Here is an 18,842-nt window from a genome sequence, read left to right as displayed (position 1 = left end):
CTAGGTCTCCCTCTACCTCTCCTCTAACCCGCCATGGTCAACCTCTCACATCTGATCATCGGGGCATTATTGTCTCTCCGCTTCACATGTCCGAACCATCTCAGCCTCGGTTCCCGCAATTTGTCTTCCACATGAGCCACACCCACTCAAGGTTAATGTGCCTATGCTGCTCTTAGTATGCAAAATAACATTCCACGTAAATTCATAGCATCAACTACAAAACATTAACAACTTTCAGTATTAATGTTCTCATATTAATTAGCCATTAAAATACGTCTAAAGTAAAAACTCAGACAAAAGATGACAAAGACACGTCAGAGGAAATGCTACAGGGGAAAAGATAGTAATATTGTACTACTTGGATTAAGACCCAAATACTACTTAGCTAGTACTAGTAATCACCACGCTGATTAAGTGAAAATGTAACCAAAAAAAAAAAAGAAAATGGAGAAAGACTAGTTGTGGCAGTAGTAGTACATATGCCTTTTTTTCACCTCCATTTTCCTTGTGCTAGCTTGTTTCCTCATGGTTCTTTTGAATTTAGTGAGGAACGAAAAAGTGAGAACATAATCACTCATACCACATTATTCTTGTAGTAATAGTTGTAGTACACCACTTTCTTCTCTGTTTGTGCCTCTATTTTCCTTTTCTCATCTTTTTACTTCATGGACTCTTTTGAGTTTAGTGAAGAACAGAACAAGATTTTACAATGTTCTCGGAGTAGTTTTGTTCTTGGTCGCTCAGGCACGGGAAAAACTGAAATATTGGTAAGAAGGTTATGGCAGAAAAAGGAGCAGAAAGAGAGTCAAGGAGAGACCGTGCGCCAGCTCTTTCTAACCGCTAGTCCGAGATTGTGTCACGTCGTCAAACAAAATATAGCTCGACTAAAAAGTTTTGCATGCTTCAAAAAAAAGAAAATTATTGCAATCATATGAACACTTGTAGATCCAATTTTCATTAGGTTATAAGGATATATGTAGTATTATTTTCATATATAGAATCATCCCCTGTGAAGAAGGTTGTAAAATATTTTTGGTTAGCTCTATAGATTTGATGACCCAAAGTGAAAGTAGGGGGAGAATGTGTATAGCTGAAACTAAAACTAAGAGGAAAATGTTGATTTTTAAGAAATACTTGATTTTACACCCATAAGTTTTATTTTAGGTTTTTCTGTATTTGTTAAGCGTATGATTTATCCTCCATATTTTTTAATGTTGTTTCTGGAAGATACTTAAATTAAAAATATATCCTTTGTTAGGGACTTAGCATCAGTAATGTTAGGGACTTAGCATCAGTAATGTTAGGGACTTAGCATTATTATAAACTATCTCAAGAGAGATTAGTGTAATAAAAATCAAAGTTGGGGGAGTCTTTGAAATTACGTCTTTTTTGGTTTGAGTCAAAAATTGATATTTTACTGGGATTCTTTACTGCGCAGGACTGGTAGTGATACACCAGAAACCAATGTGGTTGTGGTTGATGATTCTGATGGGATACCAAACTCTTTCACTGGCATCCCAGAGGAAGATTATCCTCTAGTGCTTACGTTTGAAAAGTTCTTGCTGATGCTCGATGGAACGATAGGCGTTTCCTACTTCGAGAGATTCGAGAGAGATGGCGAGATCAGCTATGACCGTTTCTGTAATTGGTATTGGCCTCACTTCAACAGTCAATTGACCAAGAAACTTGATCCCTCAAGAGTTTTTAGTGAAATAATTTGTCAAATAAAAGGAGGGCTGATAATTGGAGATAATGGAAAACTGAGCAAAAATGAATATACTTCAATGTCTGAATATCGGGCCTCGACAATAGGTGCTGAAGTAAGAGAGGAAATATACCATATTTTCCAGAATTATGAGAAGATGAAACTGGAGCGTGGTGAATATGATTTATCAGATTTCGTTAATGATATTCATATTCGACTGAAGAATCAGCATCAGCACTACCTAGTAGATTTTGTCTATGTGGATGAAGTTCAAGATCTCCCACTGAGACATATAGGTCTTCTCAAATATGTTTGTAGAAATGTCGACGAAGGCTTTGTTTTCTCGGGGGATACAGCACAGACAATTGGTAGAAGAGAAGATTTTAGATTCGAAGACGTTCGCAATCTATTCTACAAGGAGTTCATCAACAGAAAAGAAAAAGGACACGTCTCACCTCTTTTTAAGTTGACTCAGAACTTCCGGACACATAGCAGTGTACTCCGTTTGGCACAGAGTGTAATCACTCTGCTTCATTATTACTTCCCTCAGTCTATTGATATCTTGGAATCTGAGACAAGTGTTACATGTGGTGTGGCTCCAGTGTTGCTCAAGCCTATGCCTGGAGCTGATGAAAATGCAATTATAACTATTTTTGGAAATAGTGAGAGTACTGGGGGAAAAATAATAGGTTTTGGTGCAGAGCAGGTCATATTAGTGCGTGATGAGTCTGCGAAGAAGGAAGTCTCCAATTATATTGGAAGGAAAGCTCTTATTTTGACTATTGCTGAATCCAAAGGCTTGGAGTTTCTGGCAAGTCCTCAGTTGGCTTAACTCGTCTTTTTTCTTTTTGGTTTTCTTTTTTATGATAGTCGGCATATTTAATCCTAATAGTGCATGGACGGATACATGAATATTGGAAAGGGAGGCTGTTTCAATATCTAACTAGTTTCCGGTGTTTTAAAGGATCCAAATGAAGCACATGTGACTTTGTGCATTACCTTGCAGTTACAAGTATCTTTGAAATTAATGCGGGGCTTATCTAAGAACAGAACATAGTGGAAGCAATGAGCCATATTGGTGGTACTGACTAGGCTTTGTTAAGGTTTATGTTGCACTCGTATTAGGTCCTGTGTTTGCCAAAGTATTTTTAGTCTTTTATAAGAGATCAGAGGTCTAGAGAATCTTTAGTTTCAAAGAATCCATAATTTGCTTTAAGAGATACTCCAGTTATTTAGTATTGTAATGAGTTGGACTAGATAAACGAATATAGATTCGTATAGCCAACCCCAACTAGTTTAGGTTTGAAGCATAGAAGGTTGATTAGTTGTTGACCTGTTAGATGCATGTGCATCAAGGCAAATAAAGAGGTCAGGCAAGACAGTTTTTGGCTGGATTGCTACTATCTTGGATTTTATTTTGTAATGTGTCCCTCACCATTTCCTGTAAATACTTGCCTACATTTTAGTTTCAAAGTCAATGCGCTTTTGTCAGAGCCATTGTGTTAATTTTACATTTATGCAATAGATTGCCGTTAATGATAAACTGCATATAATTACTGTCATGTGGAAAGTCTATAATTCAAGTACTTCTTTAAAGTACTATTCATATGAAGGTTATTAATGCATGTAAATCTGTATATTACTCATATGAGGTTCATTTGACTGAAAAGTCAGTAGGTAAATTTAAGAAGATTCGGGTGTAGGTACGTATAAGGCAACATTCCCTGGCTCATTAGGGTTGCAAATTCACTTTTGAGAGGGGTGAAATGGGTTTGAACGAAGAATCTGGTTCTGGTAAGAGAGATGGCCAAACGAACTAATAGCTCAACCAAATTTTTATTTGAGTAGCAAACAGTGGTAAGTAGAAAATGTGTCCTTTGAAGAGCACAAACACTAAAAAGTTGCTGATTAGATTGCATCCTCTGCTAAAGCTCATTCTCTTTTCTGTTGAATTCCCCTGTATCGTCTTATTTCCTACTTTGATCTTTTGTAGGATGTACTGCTGTACAATTTTTTTGAGTCGTCGCCACTTAGAAATCAGTGGAGAGTGATCTATAATTTCCTGAATGAACGAGGCGCACAGGTTTTGTCATTCCCAAGTTTCTCTGTAGAAAGACACAGTGTCTTGTGTTCTGAACTAAAGCAGCTTTATGTTGCTATCACCCGAACAAGGCAAAAGTTATGGATTTGTGAAAGTTCAGAAGAATACTCTGAACCCATGTTTGACTACCGGAGAAGGTCAAAACTAGTGCAAACATGGGAGATAGATGATTCACTTGCACACGCTATGCAAACTTCGAGCACGCCGGAGGAGTGGAAGTCACAGGGAATGAAGGTCAAGCTGATTTGCCTTGTTCCATTGCTATTAGAACTTTTGTTTGTTCAAATTTCATTCTTGTGTTGCTATATGTACCTGTCAACATTAATTGGCCCTCATAAAGTGCTTTGATGTTATCATGCAGCTATTGTTGGACAAAAAATATGATATGGCACTCCTGTGCTTTGAAAAAGAAGGAGAAAAGAATTTGGCGGAAAGGGCAAAGGCAGAGCTATTCAGTTTAGATGCCGAGCGAGTTCGTGATTCGAACCCGGAAGAGGCTCGCACCTACCTACGTAAGGCTGCTGAAATATTCTATTCCATTGGAATACTTATATCAGCTGCAGAGTGTTTTTATTACTCGAGAGACTTTGAACAAGCAGGTAATGAAAAGTTGCCTCACTTTGTTAAGAGTTCCGTTCTTGTTGTTCATTTTCTTTCCCTCTTCGATTCCGTACTTTCTAGCATTTTAAATATAGTTCAGCATTTCCATTTCTTAAGGACTTACATCCAGTTTTGAGCTCTAGTAATATACATCTCAGAACACATTTTTGTGGGATAATGAAGTGTACTTCTATGCTAGGTAGACCTCTGGGGACTTATTACATAAGTTTACATTCTCTTATTAGAAGTGCATAAACAAAATTTTCTTTTATATTGTACAGCATTAGTTTTGTGGATACCGTGGTTTATTTTCTATAATGTTGTTGGAGGTAAGAATGAAGTACCAAGAATTTTCCAGTTTCTATGGCTGCTACCCCTCACAGCATATAAATTATGAATTAATGTTCTCACAACTTTTCGAATCATGAAATTCTGCATTTTTGTTCTTCCTCTTTTTCCTTTACCTGGAGAACCTGCCAACTTCAGGTTGTTATTTGACTTTATGTTTTCTTTATGTCATATGCAGTAGTTTATTTTCTTTCTTGATGTAACATAGGTTTGAGGGGGAGATTGATAGGACCAAACCTGTTGTTGTATGTGAAAGTAGACAAAACAAAAGAAAGAAAAATCAAAAAGAGATGAAAATATGATGTAAGCGCTTACATCGACATTCTTGTGATGTAAGCGCTTACCTTAGCATTCTTATGATGTAAGCGCTTACATCGACATTCTTATGATGTAAGTGCTTACCTCGGCAGGGCATTCAAATGCTTATAAATAGGGGTCTACATTTTCATTTGTAGATCATCCCAAAACTTCTTCTTTCTCTCTTCAATTAATAAAGAGCTATTCTTTGTGTGGCTGTGGAGTAGGCAAATATTGCCGAACCACGTAAATCTTGTCTTGTCTTGTGCAATTTATTATTTCTCTCCTAAATATCCTTTTCCTTCTATTATCTTGACACGCTTCCTCAACAATTGGTATCAGAGCACAGACAGTGTAATCCTGGTAGAAAAGTACAGTATTGGTGCAGGTACTATTCACACGAATAGTGCGACACTATTGATCATCGTTACTATTCACAAGCATTATTCACATAAATTATTTTTGTGAAAAATGGCATCGAAAGAAGGGAAGGGTAAGATTGACAAGTTCAATGAAAAAAATTTTGGATTTTGGAAAATGCAAATAGAGGACTATTTGTACCAGAAAAAATTACACTTACCTCTGACCGGGGTAAAATCGGAGACTATGTCCAAAGCGGATTGGGATCTATTAGATCGCCAAGCTCTTGGTGTGATTCGTTTGACGCTAACACAAAATGTGGCGTTTAACATCATTAACGAGAAGACCACTGCAGGCCTGATGAAGGCGTTATCAAATATGTATGAGAAGTCATCTGCTTCAAATAAAGTCTATTTGATGCGTCGATTATTCAACTTAAAAATGACAGAAGGTGGATCAGTCACGGAACATATCAATGAGTTTAATACAATATTAACTCAGTTGAGTTCTGTTAATATAACAATTGATGACGAAATCAGGGCGTTGATTCTACTATCATCTCTACCGGAGAGTTGGTCTGCAACAGTAACTGCAGTTAGCAGTTCATCAGGAAGTACCAAACTCAAATTGAATGATATTAGAGACTTGGTTCTAAGCGAAGATATTCGCCGAAGAGAATCAAGTGATTCCCCAGGATCTGCTTTTAGTACCGAAAGCAGGGGAGAATCAACCAAAGAGGACAGATTTATGGTCGTGGCAGATCAAAGTCAAGGAGAAGAGGACAATCCAAAAATAGCAAGGACATTACTTGTTGGAATTGCGATAAAAAGGGTCACTACAGTAGTCAATGTAGAGAACCAAAGAAGAAGAAGGAAGAAAATTCATCAAATGTAATTGCTGAATAAGTCGGTGATGCACTGATTTGTTGTGCAGACAGTCCAGTCGAATCTTGGATTCTGGACTCAGGTGCATCCTTTCACTCTACATCATGCAAAGAATTATTGCATAATTATATTGCTGGAAAATTTGGGAAAGTTTATCTAGCAGACGGCGAACCTCTCAACATTGTCGGAAAAGGTGAAGTTCATATAAAGACTTCACAAGGCACGCTATGGAAATTGCAAAATGTACGACATGTTCCTGGCCTCAAGAAAAATCTGATATCTATGGGTCAGATTGACGATGAAGGATATACAACAACATTCGGCAACAGATCGTGGAAGATAACCAAAGGGAATTTGGTTGTGGCACGAGGCTTCAAAAGGGGAACACTGTATGCAACTGCAATAGAAAGAGATACTATAGCAACATTTGATCATGGTCGTGATACAACATTGTGGCACCGGAGGCTCGGGCATATGAGTGAGAACGGAATGAAGCTTTTGGCATCCAAAAAGAAGTTGTCAAACCTAAAACATGTTGAATTAGGTTTGTGCGAAGATTGCATTTACGGGAAACAAAAGAGAGTTAGTTTCTCAAAGGTGGGAAGCACGCCAAAGAAAGAGAAGCTGGAACTAGTGCATACAGATGTGTGGGGACCAGCTTTTGTAACCTCTCTAGGAGGCTCACGCTATTATGTCACCTTCATTGATGATTCCACAAGAAAGGTATGGGTTTATTTTCTGAAAAATAAATCTGATGTATTTGTTACCTTTAAAAGATGGAAAGCTGAAGTTGAAAATCAGACAAGTCTAAAGTTAAAATGTCTGAAGTCTGACAATGGAGGAGAGTATGATAGCCAAGAGTTCAAAGCATTTTGCTCGGAGAATGGGATCAGAATGATCAAGACAGTTCCTGGAACACCGGAACAAAATGGTGTTGTTGAGAGGATGAACAGAACCCTGAATGAACGAGCCAGAAGTATGAGAATACATTCTGGATTGCCGAAGTATTTTTGGGCTGAGGTTGTTAACACGGCAGCTTACCTCATAAACAGGGGACCCTCTGTACCGCTGAATTTTGAAATTCCTGAGGAGGTATGGACAGGAAAGGAGGTAACTCTCTCACATCTGAAAATTTTTGGTTGTGTTGCTTATGTGCATGTAAACTCTAATGATAGAGATAAGCTTGATCCTAAAGCAAAGAAATGTTTCTTTATTGGCTATGGTGATGATAATTTTGGTTATCGGTTTTGGGATGATCAGAATAGAAAGATCCTAAAACACAGGAATGTCACATTTAATGAAAATGTGATGTACAAGGACAAGCTTGAAGTAGAACCAACCAACACCAGCAAACAGACAATGTCTGAAATAGTTGAGTTAGAAGAAATCTCAGAAAATGAAGTAGCTAGAGGGATTACAACTGATTCTGAAATTGAAGATGAAGAACCAGTAAGCCGAATTTGAAGAAGAACTAGAAGCCGAACTTGAAGCGGAACCAGAGATAGAATCAAATCCAGAACCAAATCTGGAATCAGGACCTGAATCAAATTCGGATTCTGTTACTCATGAATCTACATTGAGGAGATCTAAAAGAGTCACGAATGCTCTAGATAGGTTAACTCTCTCTCTTCACTATTTACTTCTTACTGATGCTGGAGAACCAGAGCATTTTGTTGAAGCAATGTAGGTGATAGACTCTGATAAGTGGAAGCTAGCCATGAAAGAAGAGATGCATTCTCTTCAAAAGAATAAAACATGGATACTTACGGAGTTACCAAAAGGAAAGAAGGCATTGCAGAATAAGTGGGTGTACAGAGTCAAGGAAGAACATGATGGTAAGAAGAGATACAAAGCACGATTAGTAGTAAAAGGCTTTCAGCAGAAGGAAGGAATTTACTACACCGAGATCTTCTCTCCTGTAGTCAAATTAACTACTATCAGGTTGGTGCTAAGTATCGTAGCTGCAAAAAATTTGCATTTGGAGCAGCTAGATGTTAAAACTGCTTTCTTGCATGGTGACCTTGAAGAAGACATCTACATGAAGCAACCTGAAGGTTTTCAAGTTTCTGGTAAAGAAAACCTTGTGTGTAAGTTGAAGAAGAGTTTGTATGGTTTGAAACAAGCTCCCCGACAATGGTACAAGAAATTTGATGGATTCATGCATAAAAATGGTTTCACACGATGTGAGATGGACCATTGCTGTTATATCAAAAATCTTGATGAATCCTATATCATTTTATTGTTGTACGTTGATGATATGCTAATTGCAGGATCTAGCATAAATGAGATCAACTTGGTTAAGCAACAACTGGCGGAGGAGTTTGAAATGAAAGACCTAGGACCAGCTAAGCAAATGCTTGGGATGAGGATTAGCATAAACAGGTCGGAAGGAACCTTAAAGTTGTCTCAAGAAAAGTACATACAGAAGGTACTAAGCAGGTTCAGTCTTCATGATGCAAAGACCAGAAGCACTCCACTTGGAAGCCATCTAAATCTGTCAAAGGACCAATCACCTAAGACAGATTGGTTAGGTGGCGATCTGGATAGTCGAAAAAGTACCACAGGCTACGTGTTCACCTTGGGTGGTACTGCTGTTAGTTGGATGTCCACACTTCAGAAAAGTGTTGCTCTATCTACCACTGAAGCAGAGTACATGGCAATCTCAGAAGCTGGAAAAGAGATGATTTGGCTCAAGAATTTTCTTAAAGAGCTAGGTAAAGAACATGACAATTGTGAGCTTTTCAGCGATAGCCAGAGTGCAATTCATCTTGCCAAGAATCCAGTGTTTCATGCAAGATCGAAGCATATCCAGTTGAGGTATCATCATATCCGAGAGTTGATAAATGAAGGAACTTTTTCCCTACAGAAGATATCAGGATCAAAGAACCCGTCAGACATGTTGACCAAAGTTGTCGGTGTTGACAAACTGAGGCTGTGCACTGCCTCAGTTAGCCTTCAAGACTGATAGAGTGAAGGCGCCACCAGAGAATAGCAAATCTTTCTTTATTTTCTTTCTTGATGTAACATAGGTTTGAGGGGGAGATTGATAGGACCAAACCTGTTGTTGTATGTGAAAGTAGACAAAACAAAAGAAAGAAAAATCAAAAAGAGATGAAAATATGATGTAAGCGCTTACATCGACATTCTTGTGTTGTAAGCGTTTACCTCAGCATTCTTATGATGTAAGCGCTTACATCGGCATTCTTATGATATAAGCACTTACCTCGGCAGGGCATTCAAATGCTTATAAATAGGGGTCTACATTTTCATTTGTATACCATCCCAAAACTTCTTCTTTCTCTCTTCAATTAATAAAGAGTTATTCTTTGTGTGGCCGTGGAGTAGGCAAAAATTGCCGAACCACGTAAATCTTGTCTTGTCTTGTCTTGTGCAATTTATTGTTTCTCTCCTAAATATCCTTTTCCTTCTATTATCTTGACACACTTCCTCAACACTGCCATAGTTCATTTTTCACATCTTTAAACTTCATGGGAAAGAATTTCAACACTGCCGGAATTTTATTCCACGGTTGGAACAAACTGCAGGTATAACAGCAGACTGGATAAAAGTATATATTAGTGAACATTAGTGTGTGTACTCAATCGGGAACAGTGCCATTTTATACTTAATTAACTCATTGATTAGTTAAATGAAAAACATTAGTATTAGTGTGTATACAACAATCAGTTAAGATGGTGCAAGTGGTATGTTCCAATGCTATCTCACAGTGCCAAATATCCAGTACTTCTCTTCCACCTTCCCCTTTTAAGCTATCTGTGTTCTTGAGTTGATAACCAGAGAATACTTTTGCAGTCATGCTTTGTGTCATGGTAACCGTATATCATGACTAAATAATGTTGTTTTCTTTCTGGCTGTTCTTTGATTTTCTTCAACCTACTAACTTATCCATCCACAGGAAACATTTATTTGGAGAAGTGTGTTGAACCTGAACTGAGAAAAGCCGCGGAATGTTTTACACTGGCTGGATGCTATGAGAAGGCAGCAGAAATTTACGCAAAAGGTAGTTATATCTCAGAGTGCTTGTCAGTTTGCACCAAAGCAAAATGTTTTGACTTGGGTTTGAAATATGTCGAGCAACATGCTGCTCAGGGTAATATTGTGGGGAAAGAAGGTAATGTAATTGAAAAAATTAAGGAGTTCCTGGAGAATTGTGCAACTGATTATTTTAACCTCAACGACAGAGGATCCATGATGAAATTTGTTAAAGCATTCCCTTCAGTGGACATGAAACGCAAATTTTTGAAGTCTGTGAAGTGCCTTCATGAGCTGCTCTTTTTAGAAGAAGAATTAGGAAACTTCACCATAGCTGCAGATATAAGGAATTTCTTAAATGAGTCGAAAGACCTTGACTCTAGGAGATACTTTGAGAAAGTTTTCCCCCTCGACCCCCGGGAGTCGTTGCTCGAGAAGAAAATGGTTTCTCTAAGGAGAAGCGAGTTTTCCTTTGACTTACTCCAGGAATTCATCCGAGAAGATATAGGGAAAAGAGGTCGGTTGAGCTATGGACAAATTGGGAGGATCGTGATGATATGGCTTGCCTCGAGAAAACCTTCGGAAGATCTGTACAAGAACATTGTTGGAAGAATTCCAACAGCACCATGGAAGTCATTATTGGAAATTCTTAGCTCCGCAGAAGGATGTCAAAGTGGACCGGTGGAGATTAAATTAGTTAAGACATTTCATGAAGCTTTACAAGAGACCTTTGCTGCGTGTTTGACCGGACAGGAGGACCCTATATCCCCCGCTTGTTTATTGTATCTGATCGAGCGGTTTTTGATTTTGGTGACGCAATTATGTAGGCAAGGAACCTTTTTTACTTCAAGATCCTCATTCATGGAATGGCTTGTTTCTGAGCAATTTGTTGCTGTACCCACTTCACCGCTTGCAAAAGACATGAGCCTGTTGGAAAAAATTTACGATTCTATCCTTGTGATGGTGAAAGTATTCATTTATGATAAATCTACCACTTTTGATTGGATTTCACGATCCAAAATAAAGGATGGTGTTGCATACTATAAGATTTTAGTTTCCCTCTTGATCTTAATGGTTTTGAATGTTGGTGCTGCGAAGTACCATGCTGAATTGGCCAATGTGCTAGGTAATGATGACAGCTGGAATCACATTAGAGGGGACTTGCTGGAATCCCTTGTCACTCTTAAGAGTAGCCTTGCCAATGTTGGTGAAATCTCACTCGATGCGATGGGACAAACTTTTCGAATTGCAAAAGATGCTCTTTTCTTTGTCAACCGGCAAGGGACTGCTGCTCCGAAGTATGCTAATAATATCACGTGGGTGCAATTGGGAACAAACCGCCAGAGGGAAGCGATTATAGAGATCGCGTCAGTAACCGGGTCAGACAAGAAAGTACAAATGAATTGGGCAGTCTTTCAGGAATATCTGATCTTTTGAAGCAAAATGATGGAACTTCTGCTAATACCTCGATGAAGGTAATCCTAACTCTCTATAGTAACTTGGAACTTGTTATACAGTGATCTGCTAGCCAAAATTTAAAAATCCTTATTATTATTATTATGATCCATATTAAGGTGCTAAAGTTAATATTTTTTAAGGGGGGAATAAATGCAAACATAAAATTCTTGACTGCTGCAATTACTCTGCTCGGGGAGAAGAAACCTTACGCTGGTGAGGCGATGATTAAGGAAGTGCACAGTATGCTTCAGGAACTGAAACAGCTGCATTCATTGTTGGATACAAGGTATACTGGGATTTCATCACTATGTCCTTCCATGTTTTTTTGGGGGCAAGAGTCTCATTTTTTCTGAATAAAACTTTGGCTGCAGTGATTCAGAAACAACAAGCATTGAAGGACTGTTGAAGAGCTTGTTGTCAAGAAAGCCCAAGCTAGAATCTTTGTTGAATCAGTGCATTGTACCCAAGGGTAGCAGTGAGGAAAAAGTCGATGCATTGAGTGGTGAACTCGAGAAAATGGAAATGACATCTGCCTCTACCGAGTCCGGAAGCAGTAACCAGGGTGCTAAAAAGACACAGCAGAAAGGGAAGGGCAATTCCAAAAACTCTAAGAAGGGTAAAAAGAAGTAAATCAACATGGCAACAATTATATATTGATAGGATAAGCTGAGAGCTCTCATACCTAGTACTCCCTTTTTAAGGTTTAAGTGAACTCTTTTATGGGCTTATCTGTTGCTGTAGGTTAAAAGACATTTTAAGCCGACAAATCATCTATACTATATTAAAAGCACGAAGGCCCTTAGCGAAATGTCGTTCGCCTTTTTTACCCTTAAAAATTTAATTTTACACTGGACAAAATAGTAATTTAATTATTTTTTTAATATTTAGGAATAGTTTTAATTCATTCCCTAATATTTAGGACTCCAAAATCAATTAAAGATTGTGTACCAAATCCTTCCTTATTTGAGCTATATAATATAACATATATGTAAAAAAGGAAATCAATTAAAATTTTGTACAATGTTTTGTACGCTTCGTCTGCATGTAAAAACCTTTGATGGGACACTTTCAATTCCTAAAGTTATATTATAAAAAGTATGAGCACTTTGGAATCCTTTCAGCAATAGGAGTCATTTTTTTTAAAAATTAACCAATTAAATTATATATATATATATATTAGGTTATACAGTCAAACCTTTCTCTAACAGCATCCTTATATAATAGTCATTCACTATAAAAGCTGAGTTATTCTCGAAACCGAATATTATATTATGTTATAATATATGCCTCTATAACGGCACTTCACTATAGCAGCCAAAAAATTTCGGAACAAATGAAGCCGTTATGGAGAGGTTTGACTGTAATCCATTACATTCAATCCTTTTACTTAGGAGTTTTTTTTAATATACGTTTGGCTAAAAGAAAGGGAGGACGAGGGTGTGAATCGAAAAAAGAAAAAAAACCATGTACCAAATTATTTCTCTCAGATAATCATGTACCAAATTATTTCTCTCAGATAAAATATATATATATATAATTTATTTCTATTATATTGCACGGCCAGAAAATAGTAAATGTCGTTCATCTTTTACCCTTAAAAAATAACTTTTACAATGGACAAATTTGTAACTTTGGTTAGTTTCCTAATGTTTAGGATTTTGAAATCAACTAAAAATTTTTGATATTAAATCTTTCCATATTAAAATAGGTAGAAAGTACTAATATTTAGGAATTTAAAATCAATAAATATTTTACCTTATGTAAATTGTACTAATAGACAATACATCCTTTGTGCAATACGTATAAAATCAAGATGAGAATGATGACGACTTCAATTAATTACTAATTAAAAATTAAAAAATGGAGACATAAAATCACATACATTAAATTAAAATTATTTAATACAGTAACTTCTAAGTAAAATTATTTCACTGTAGAATAATTAAATATGTATTTTAAGTATTCTTATTTAATCATATAAAATAATTAATTCATGTTCAGTTAAGCACCCAAAATAATTATTCAATATCATATTTAAGAATAAAAAATTATACAAGCCTAAATTCATCTATATCTATACTATAAAGTCCCTATCGAAATATCGTTCACCTTTTTTTATCCTTTAAAAATTAATTTCATACCAGACAAAATAGTCATTTAATTATTTTTCGAATATTTAGGACTTCAAAATCAACTAAAATTTTATTTAAGAAGATCTTAATATTAGGTCTTCAAATTCAATTAAAATTTACTTTATTATTATTTTTCCTTATTTGACCAGTTTTTATAAATATCCTTTTGGAGTTTAGTATGTGACCATTAAAGTTTTTTTTAATTCTTAGCCTCTAAGGTATATAATAGTATTTTTTTCCTCCAAATTGCCAATAATTGATTGCCTAAAATATGGAACATCCATCAACAATATATATTCGCTTTTTCCTGTTAAATTTTTAAGAGTTTTGATTTTATCTAACTTTAAATTTCTAGAAGTCTGAACTAATATGATGTTAATTTAGAAATAAATTAAGCTACCACCATACTATGTGAATGTGCAACTATAGTTAATATTTTAAACCTAAGTTAAATTAATGTATTTGGAACTCTTGAAATAACTATAAATTTGTCATCCCCCTCACCCTCTGATAATTTTGAAAAATTGACCTCTACATTGTGAACTCTTGAAATTTCAAAATTGTTATTAGCAGAGTACATCCGGAGTGAGTTTAGGATGGTATTGACTATTGTATGAAGTAAATTTAGACTTAAATCAATAAGAATTCAGGCAACTTTTTTTACACAAGAAAAGGTTCATTTGGCTATAATTTTGATTAACTTTGAATGAAGAACTTTTTTTTGTATAACGACATTATGAACGTAAAGTTTACAAAGAGATGTTGGATGAGATATAACAACATAGCATATTTGTATCTAATATAATAAAATATTTATAGCTATAAATACTATAGAATTCATTACACTAACTTTAGTCAGAAAATGTTGAATTCAGCTATATATTATATCAATGTAGTAATATCTTTTTCATCATTTAAACATATATTGCGTTTAGTTTTAACTCCATTGCTATTTTTTAATAATTTGTATATGTTTTATATTGATTAACGTGATGTACACGTGCAACGCACGTACACTAAAACTAGTAACATTAAAAGAACATGTTTGAATGTATCCTTTGTTTGCATAGTTTTGTCCCTGTTTAGTTCCAATTTCTCTCAAGGAACTTGTCATCTGCGAGGCCTACCACCGTTTCTCTATGCATCTTTTGTGTGCTATATCTTAAAGTATTACATAATTCTGAGCCAGCGTGACCATCAAAGGGATCGTTTGGTCGTGGGATATGGAATAACATTCCCTGGATAAAATGCAACATTATTTTATCCCGCGTTTGGTCATGGATATTAATTAGTCTCGAGAATTGTTTTGTAGTAAAATGATGAGATTAGGATAGCTAATCTCATGGGTTGTCCTTGTCTTTCCCATCCTTGTAACCGAATGACCCTTAAAATCCTAGTTCCGCTGAAGTCACACCCTTTATGAGAGGTTATAAAGTTGGTTCATATAAATTACAAATCGCAATACTAAAAGATTAATACTAATAATAATTAAAGAACTATTAAACAAGTATTTTTTTTGGTTTCTCACTCGATGTCCGGTACCTGCATTGGAGCCCGACTATATCCAGATTCGCACCGCGTAGGGCCCTATTCTGGGAAAGCGCTCCCTATCAAGAATTTTTCCATACTCAGGACTCGAACCCGATACCTCTGGTTAAGGAATGAGCAGTCATATCCACTGCACCACATCCTTTGGTGGTGTTAAACGAGTGTGTTTCAACAGATTGTGAATCTAAACTTTAAAAACAGAGCCAATAAACTATTGCAATATATTCAGTGACGGACAAACAGCCACTTGGATTCCACCTTTTGGAGAAATGATTAAAAACTTATGTACGAAATATATTTAGGTGTGTTAGTTACCATGTTAGCCTTGCATGATTATAGTTGCAGACTAATGGTTGTAATTTCACTTTATACAGTTTAGCCTTAATCTCATCAGATGCCATCCGTTTCTGTAGTTTCTCTTTTCCATGAAGGTTATCTCCATCAGAAAGAAAAAAAAAAGTTTGAGAAATTAAGGGTTCACACTAAGCCTATTCAGCGAACTTCCTTATCTTCATAGTACGGGAACTGTCTGTCTCTGGTTTTGGTGACCATAGAAAATCGAACTCTCTTTCAATTCTGAATATTCTACAATTTGAGCAAAGAGAGTCGTATGTGATTTAGGTGCACTTGTTTATTGAAGATTCTACATTTAGGGAACTCCAATCAGAATATCTAATGATTAATGTAATGAGGGAGAGGAGGGATGTTATTGTGGCAATTAGTTTACCTTTACATTTTTCCATTGAAATAAATTAAGTTCATGTCCCACTTCCCGGTAACTTTGGCCTGTTGTTGCCTTTTTATAATATATTAGTCTTAATGTACGCCGTCTCGCACGTAATACCTAGACACTTTATAAGAAAAACTAAAATTCAAAACGATAATATAAGATAATTGATATTAAGAGCATACAACAATTGATGTACCTAATAGTTTACGCATGATATATTTTTTCATTGAAATAAATTAAGTTCATGTCCCACAGTCCCGACACCTTTGACCTGTTGTTGGTTTTTATAATATACTAATCTTCATGTACGTGTCTCGCACATGATACCCTAGTGTCACGGAGTTAATTTATGTCACTCGAGTTCTACCTGAGGTTCACCTCCGAACGGCAGTCAAGCTCAGCCTTGACTTCAGCCTTTCCAACACTTAGATTTATTTTAGGGACGTTTGGACTTAGAATGATTTAGGCAACAAGTAAAGTAAAAGGCACACACGAAATTTAGAGGAATATCTCCCAACTCGTATTAATATGTGAATACAAGAACACAAAGAAGCCAACCTTATGGCCAAGATAAAGAAATCCCTAGTTCCCTGCCCCCAAAAACGAATTTCCCACCCTTAGGAATTACTTAGACGAATTTTGGCTAACACTCATGCCACAAGACTAAGTTCTTTCTGGCTCTTTGGGACAGCTTATGCACATATTTATAGTGTTGCTGCCCAGTTACACTTGGCAGGATTTAAACAATCAGTTAACAAGCCCCAACTGATGGGCAAACATGCTAAGACAAATACAAAAACGTGCCCACGTTTTTAGCCCATGATCAACTATGTTTTGTATGTAGTTGTATCCGCCAACTGCCTCCCATGTGCCTTGTACACGTTTTGTAACTACTGCATGTGCACTACATGTGCATGTTTTGCCCAGCTGCTACGTGCCTAAGGATGGCATTACGGCCAGCCTTACCTTTGACACTGCTCCGCCCCAATGTCATGGCCTCAACTTGCCACCCCTTGACTTTGTCGCACACTCCCATTGCCACAGCTGCCCGCTTATGTCAAGTCGCCCTCAACTTGATCAAATCTGCCCGCATCAATTATCATTGCTTGTCTTGGCCCCTTCTTTGACTTGGCTTTGCCTTGTCATTGTCATGCCAACCCGCACGTCCATGTGCCATGCGTCTTGCCGCCATTCAAGGTGCGTTTGACAACCCCGCATAGTCCGTCGCCGAGCTGCCCGTCATGATATTACCCCATTTTTTAGGTTGTGTACCAAGGCCATCATGAAAATCCTTGCCACAACCCACACCTGTCGAGGAACTTTGTCAAGGGGTTAACAAACCACCCCCACCCGAAGAATTCGTCGTCCTCGACGAAGCAGTTTTCGCATTTTTCTGCACCACCATAGGCTCTAAATATGCTGCTTCCTGCTCATGTTCTTCCACGTTCAGCTCATTTTCACTCTTTTCTTCAGCAAACAAAGTTGAAAATCGTTCAATTTTTGGACAGTTCCTTTCCATGTGTGGTCCTTTGCAAATAAAACAGCCATCAAACTTGCTGCTTTGTTCCTTGTTTGTCAAAGGTCCAACACATTGCTTTTCCTTTCCATTGCCATTGCCCTAAAAAACGTTACCCTTGTCGTTTCCATTTTTCCTCCACTCTTTTGCCTTGTCCTTGTTCCCGCTTTTGGACTTTGAAGTAGTAGAGAAATTAGAACCATCTTATCCCAGCCAGAAATCATCCAATGCATCCGCAGCAGCGATGGCACTAGGAAGGTCTTTCATATTCTGACTTCGGAGTTCCATCTGCGCCCACGACTGCAACCCGTAAAGGAAATTGTACAACTTGTCTTCCTCAGACATGTTGCTTATATCCAGCATCAAAGAACTGAAATCTTTGATATAATCCCTGACCGTTCCAGTTTGTTTCAACTTCTTCAAACGATCTCTAGAAACCCAGCCCGCATTGCTAGGAAAGAATTTATCCTTCAACTCTTTTTTTCAGCCCTTCCCAAGAGTCAATTTTTGGCCTACCAGCACTAACATCATCTGCCACGCGCGTCCGCCACCAAAGCTTTGCATCATCCACCAAATACATAGTCGTAATGGTGACCTTGTCTTCATCTCGCACATGGGCAGCCTGAAAGTACTGTTCCATATCCCACAGAACATTTTCGAGTTTCTTGCCACTCCTTGCACTATTAAACTCTTTAGGCTCCGAAATTCTGACCTTGGTACGATCTGCCCCACGTTGTGCTTCATCATTGCCAACAGCACGACGCAGCAACCCATTTTCTAATTTTAGATCTGTGCACTCTTGGCTCAGCCTGTTCATCTTAGCCTCAAGATAGGCAAGACGAGTCACGATAGTCAGAAATTGATCACCATCAACAGTTCCGACGAGTGCCTCCAATGCATCAACCTTTTCCCTCAGTTCTGCGTTGCCACCAGCCATCTTTCACGAAATTCAACCATTAAACGTCGTGTCTTTTGCCCCGATCCAGACACGCTCTAATACTAGTTGTCACGGGGTTGATTTATGTCACTCGAATTCTGCCCGAGCTTCACCTCCGTGCGGCAGTCAAGCCCAGTCTTGACTTCAGCCTTTCCAACACTTAGATTTATTTAGGGAAGTTTGGACTTAGAATGATTTAGGCAACAAGTAAAGTAAAAGGCACACATGAAATT

General features: G+C 37.3%; 2 protein-coding genes across 2 annotated transcripts; both read left to right on the top strand.

Moving 5' to 3' along the window:
• Positions 1–300: 300 nt before the first annotated feature.
• Positions 301–2,537, top strand: LOC138873556 (uncharacterized). The gene is made up of 3 exons (XM_070152028.1): positions 301–394; positions 686–767; positions 1,439–2,537. The coding sequence occupies exons 1-3, from the start codon at positions 301–303 to the stop codon at positions 2,535–2,537; spliced, it is 1,275 nt and encodes a 424-aa protein (XP_070008129.1).
• Positions 2,538–4,382: 1,845 nt separating this feature from the next.
• On the top strand, positions 4,383–12,506 carry LOC104232123 (uncharacterized). Its single transcript, XM_009785232.2, has 4 exons — positions 4,383–4,405; positions 10,212–11,763; positions 11,887–12,032; positions 12,118–12,506. The coding sequence occupies exon 2, from the start codon at positions 10,505–10,507 to the stop codon at positions 11,723–11,725; it is 1,221 nt and encodes a 406-aa protein (XP_009783534.2). The 5' UTR covers positions 4,383–4,405; positions 10,212–10,504; the 3' UTR covers positions 11,726–11,763; positions 11,887–12,032; positions 12,118–12,506.
• Positions 12,507–18,842: the final 6,336 nt, after the last annotated feature.

The sequence above is a fragment of the Nicotiana sylvestris genome, chromosome 1 (genome assembly GCF_000393655.2).
Source record: "Nicotiana sylvestris chromosome 1, ASM39365v2, whole genome shotgun sequence".
Classification (NCBI taxonomy): Eukaryota; Viridiplantae; Streptophyta; class Magnoliopsida; order Solanales; family Solanaceae; genus Nicotiana; species Nicotiana sylvestris.
Note: the sequence above shows the minus strand (reverse complement) of the source record. Positions and strands in the feature narration are given on the sequence as shown.

What these genes read in the sequence shown, in the direction of transcription:
- LOC104232123 (XM_009785232.2), top strand. Translation starts at nt 10,505, where the DNA reads ATGATGAAATTTGTTAAAGCATTCCCTTCAGTGGACATGAAACGCAAA.
- LOC138873556 (XM_070152028.1), top strand. Translation starts at nt 301, where the DNA reads ATGACAAAGACACGTCAGAGGAAATGCTACAGGGGAAAAGATAGTAAT. An exon ending in ATACTACTTAGCTAGTACTA is followed by an intron (nt 395 to 685) that starts GTAATCACCACG and finishes TTTTGAGTTTAG; the next exon opens with TGAAGAACAGAACAAGATTT. An exon ending in CGGGAAAAACTGAAATATTG is followed by an intron (nt 768 to 1,438) that starts GTAAGAAGGTTA and finishes TTTACTGCGCAG; the next exon opens with GACTGGTAGTGATACACCAG.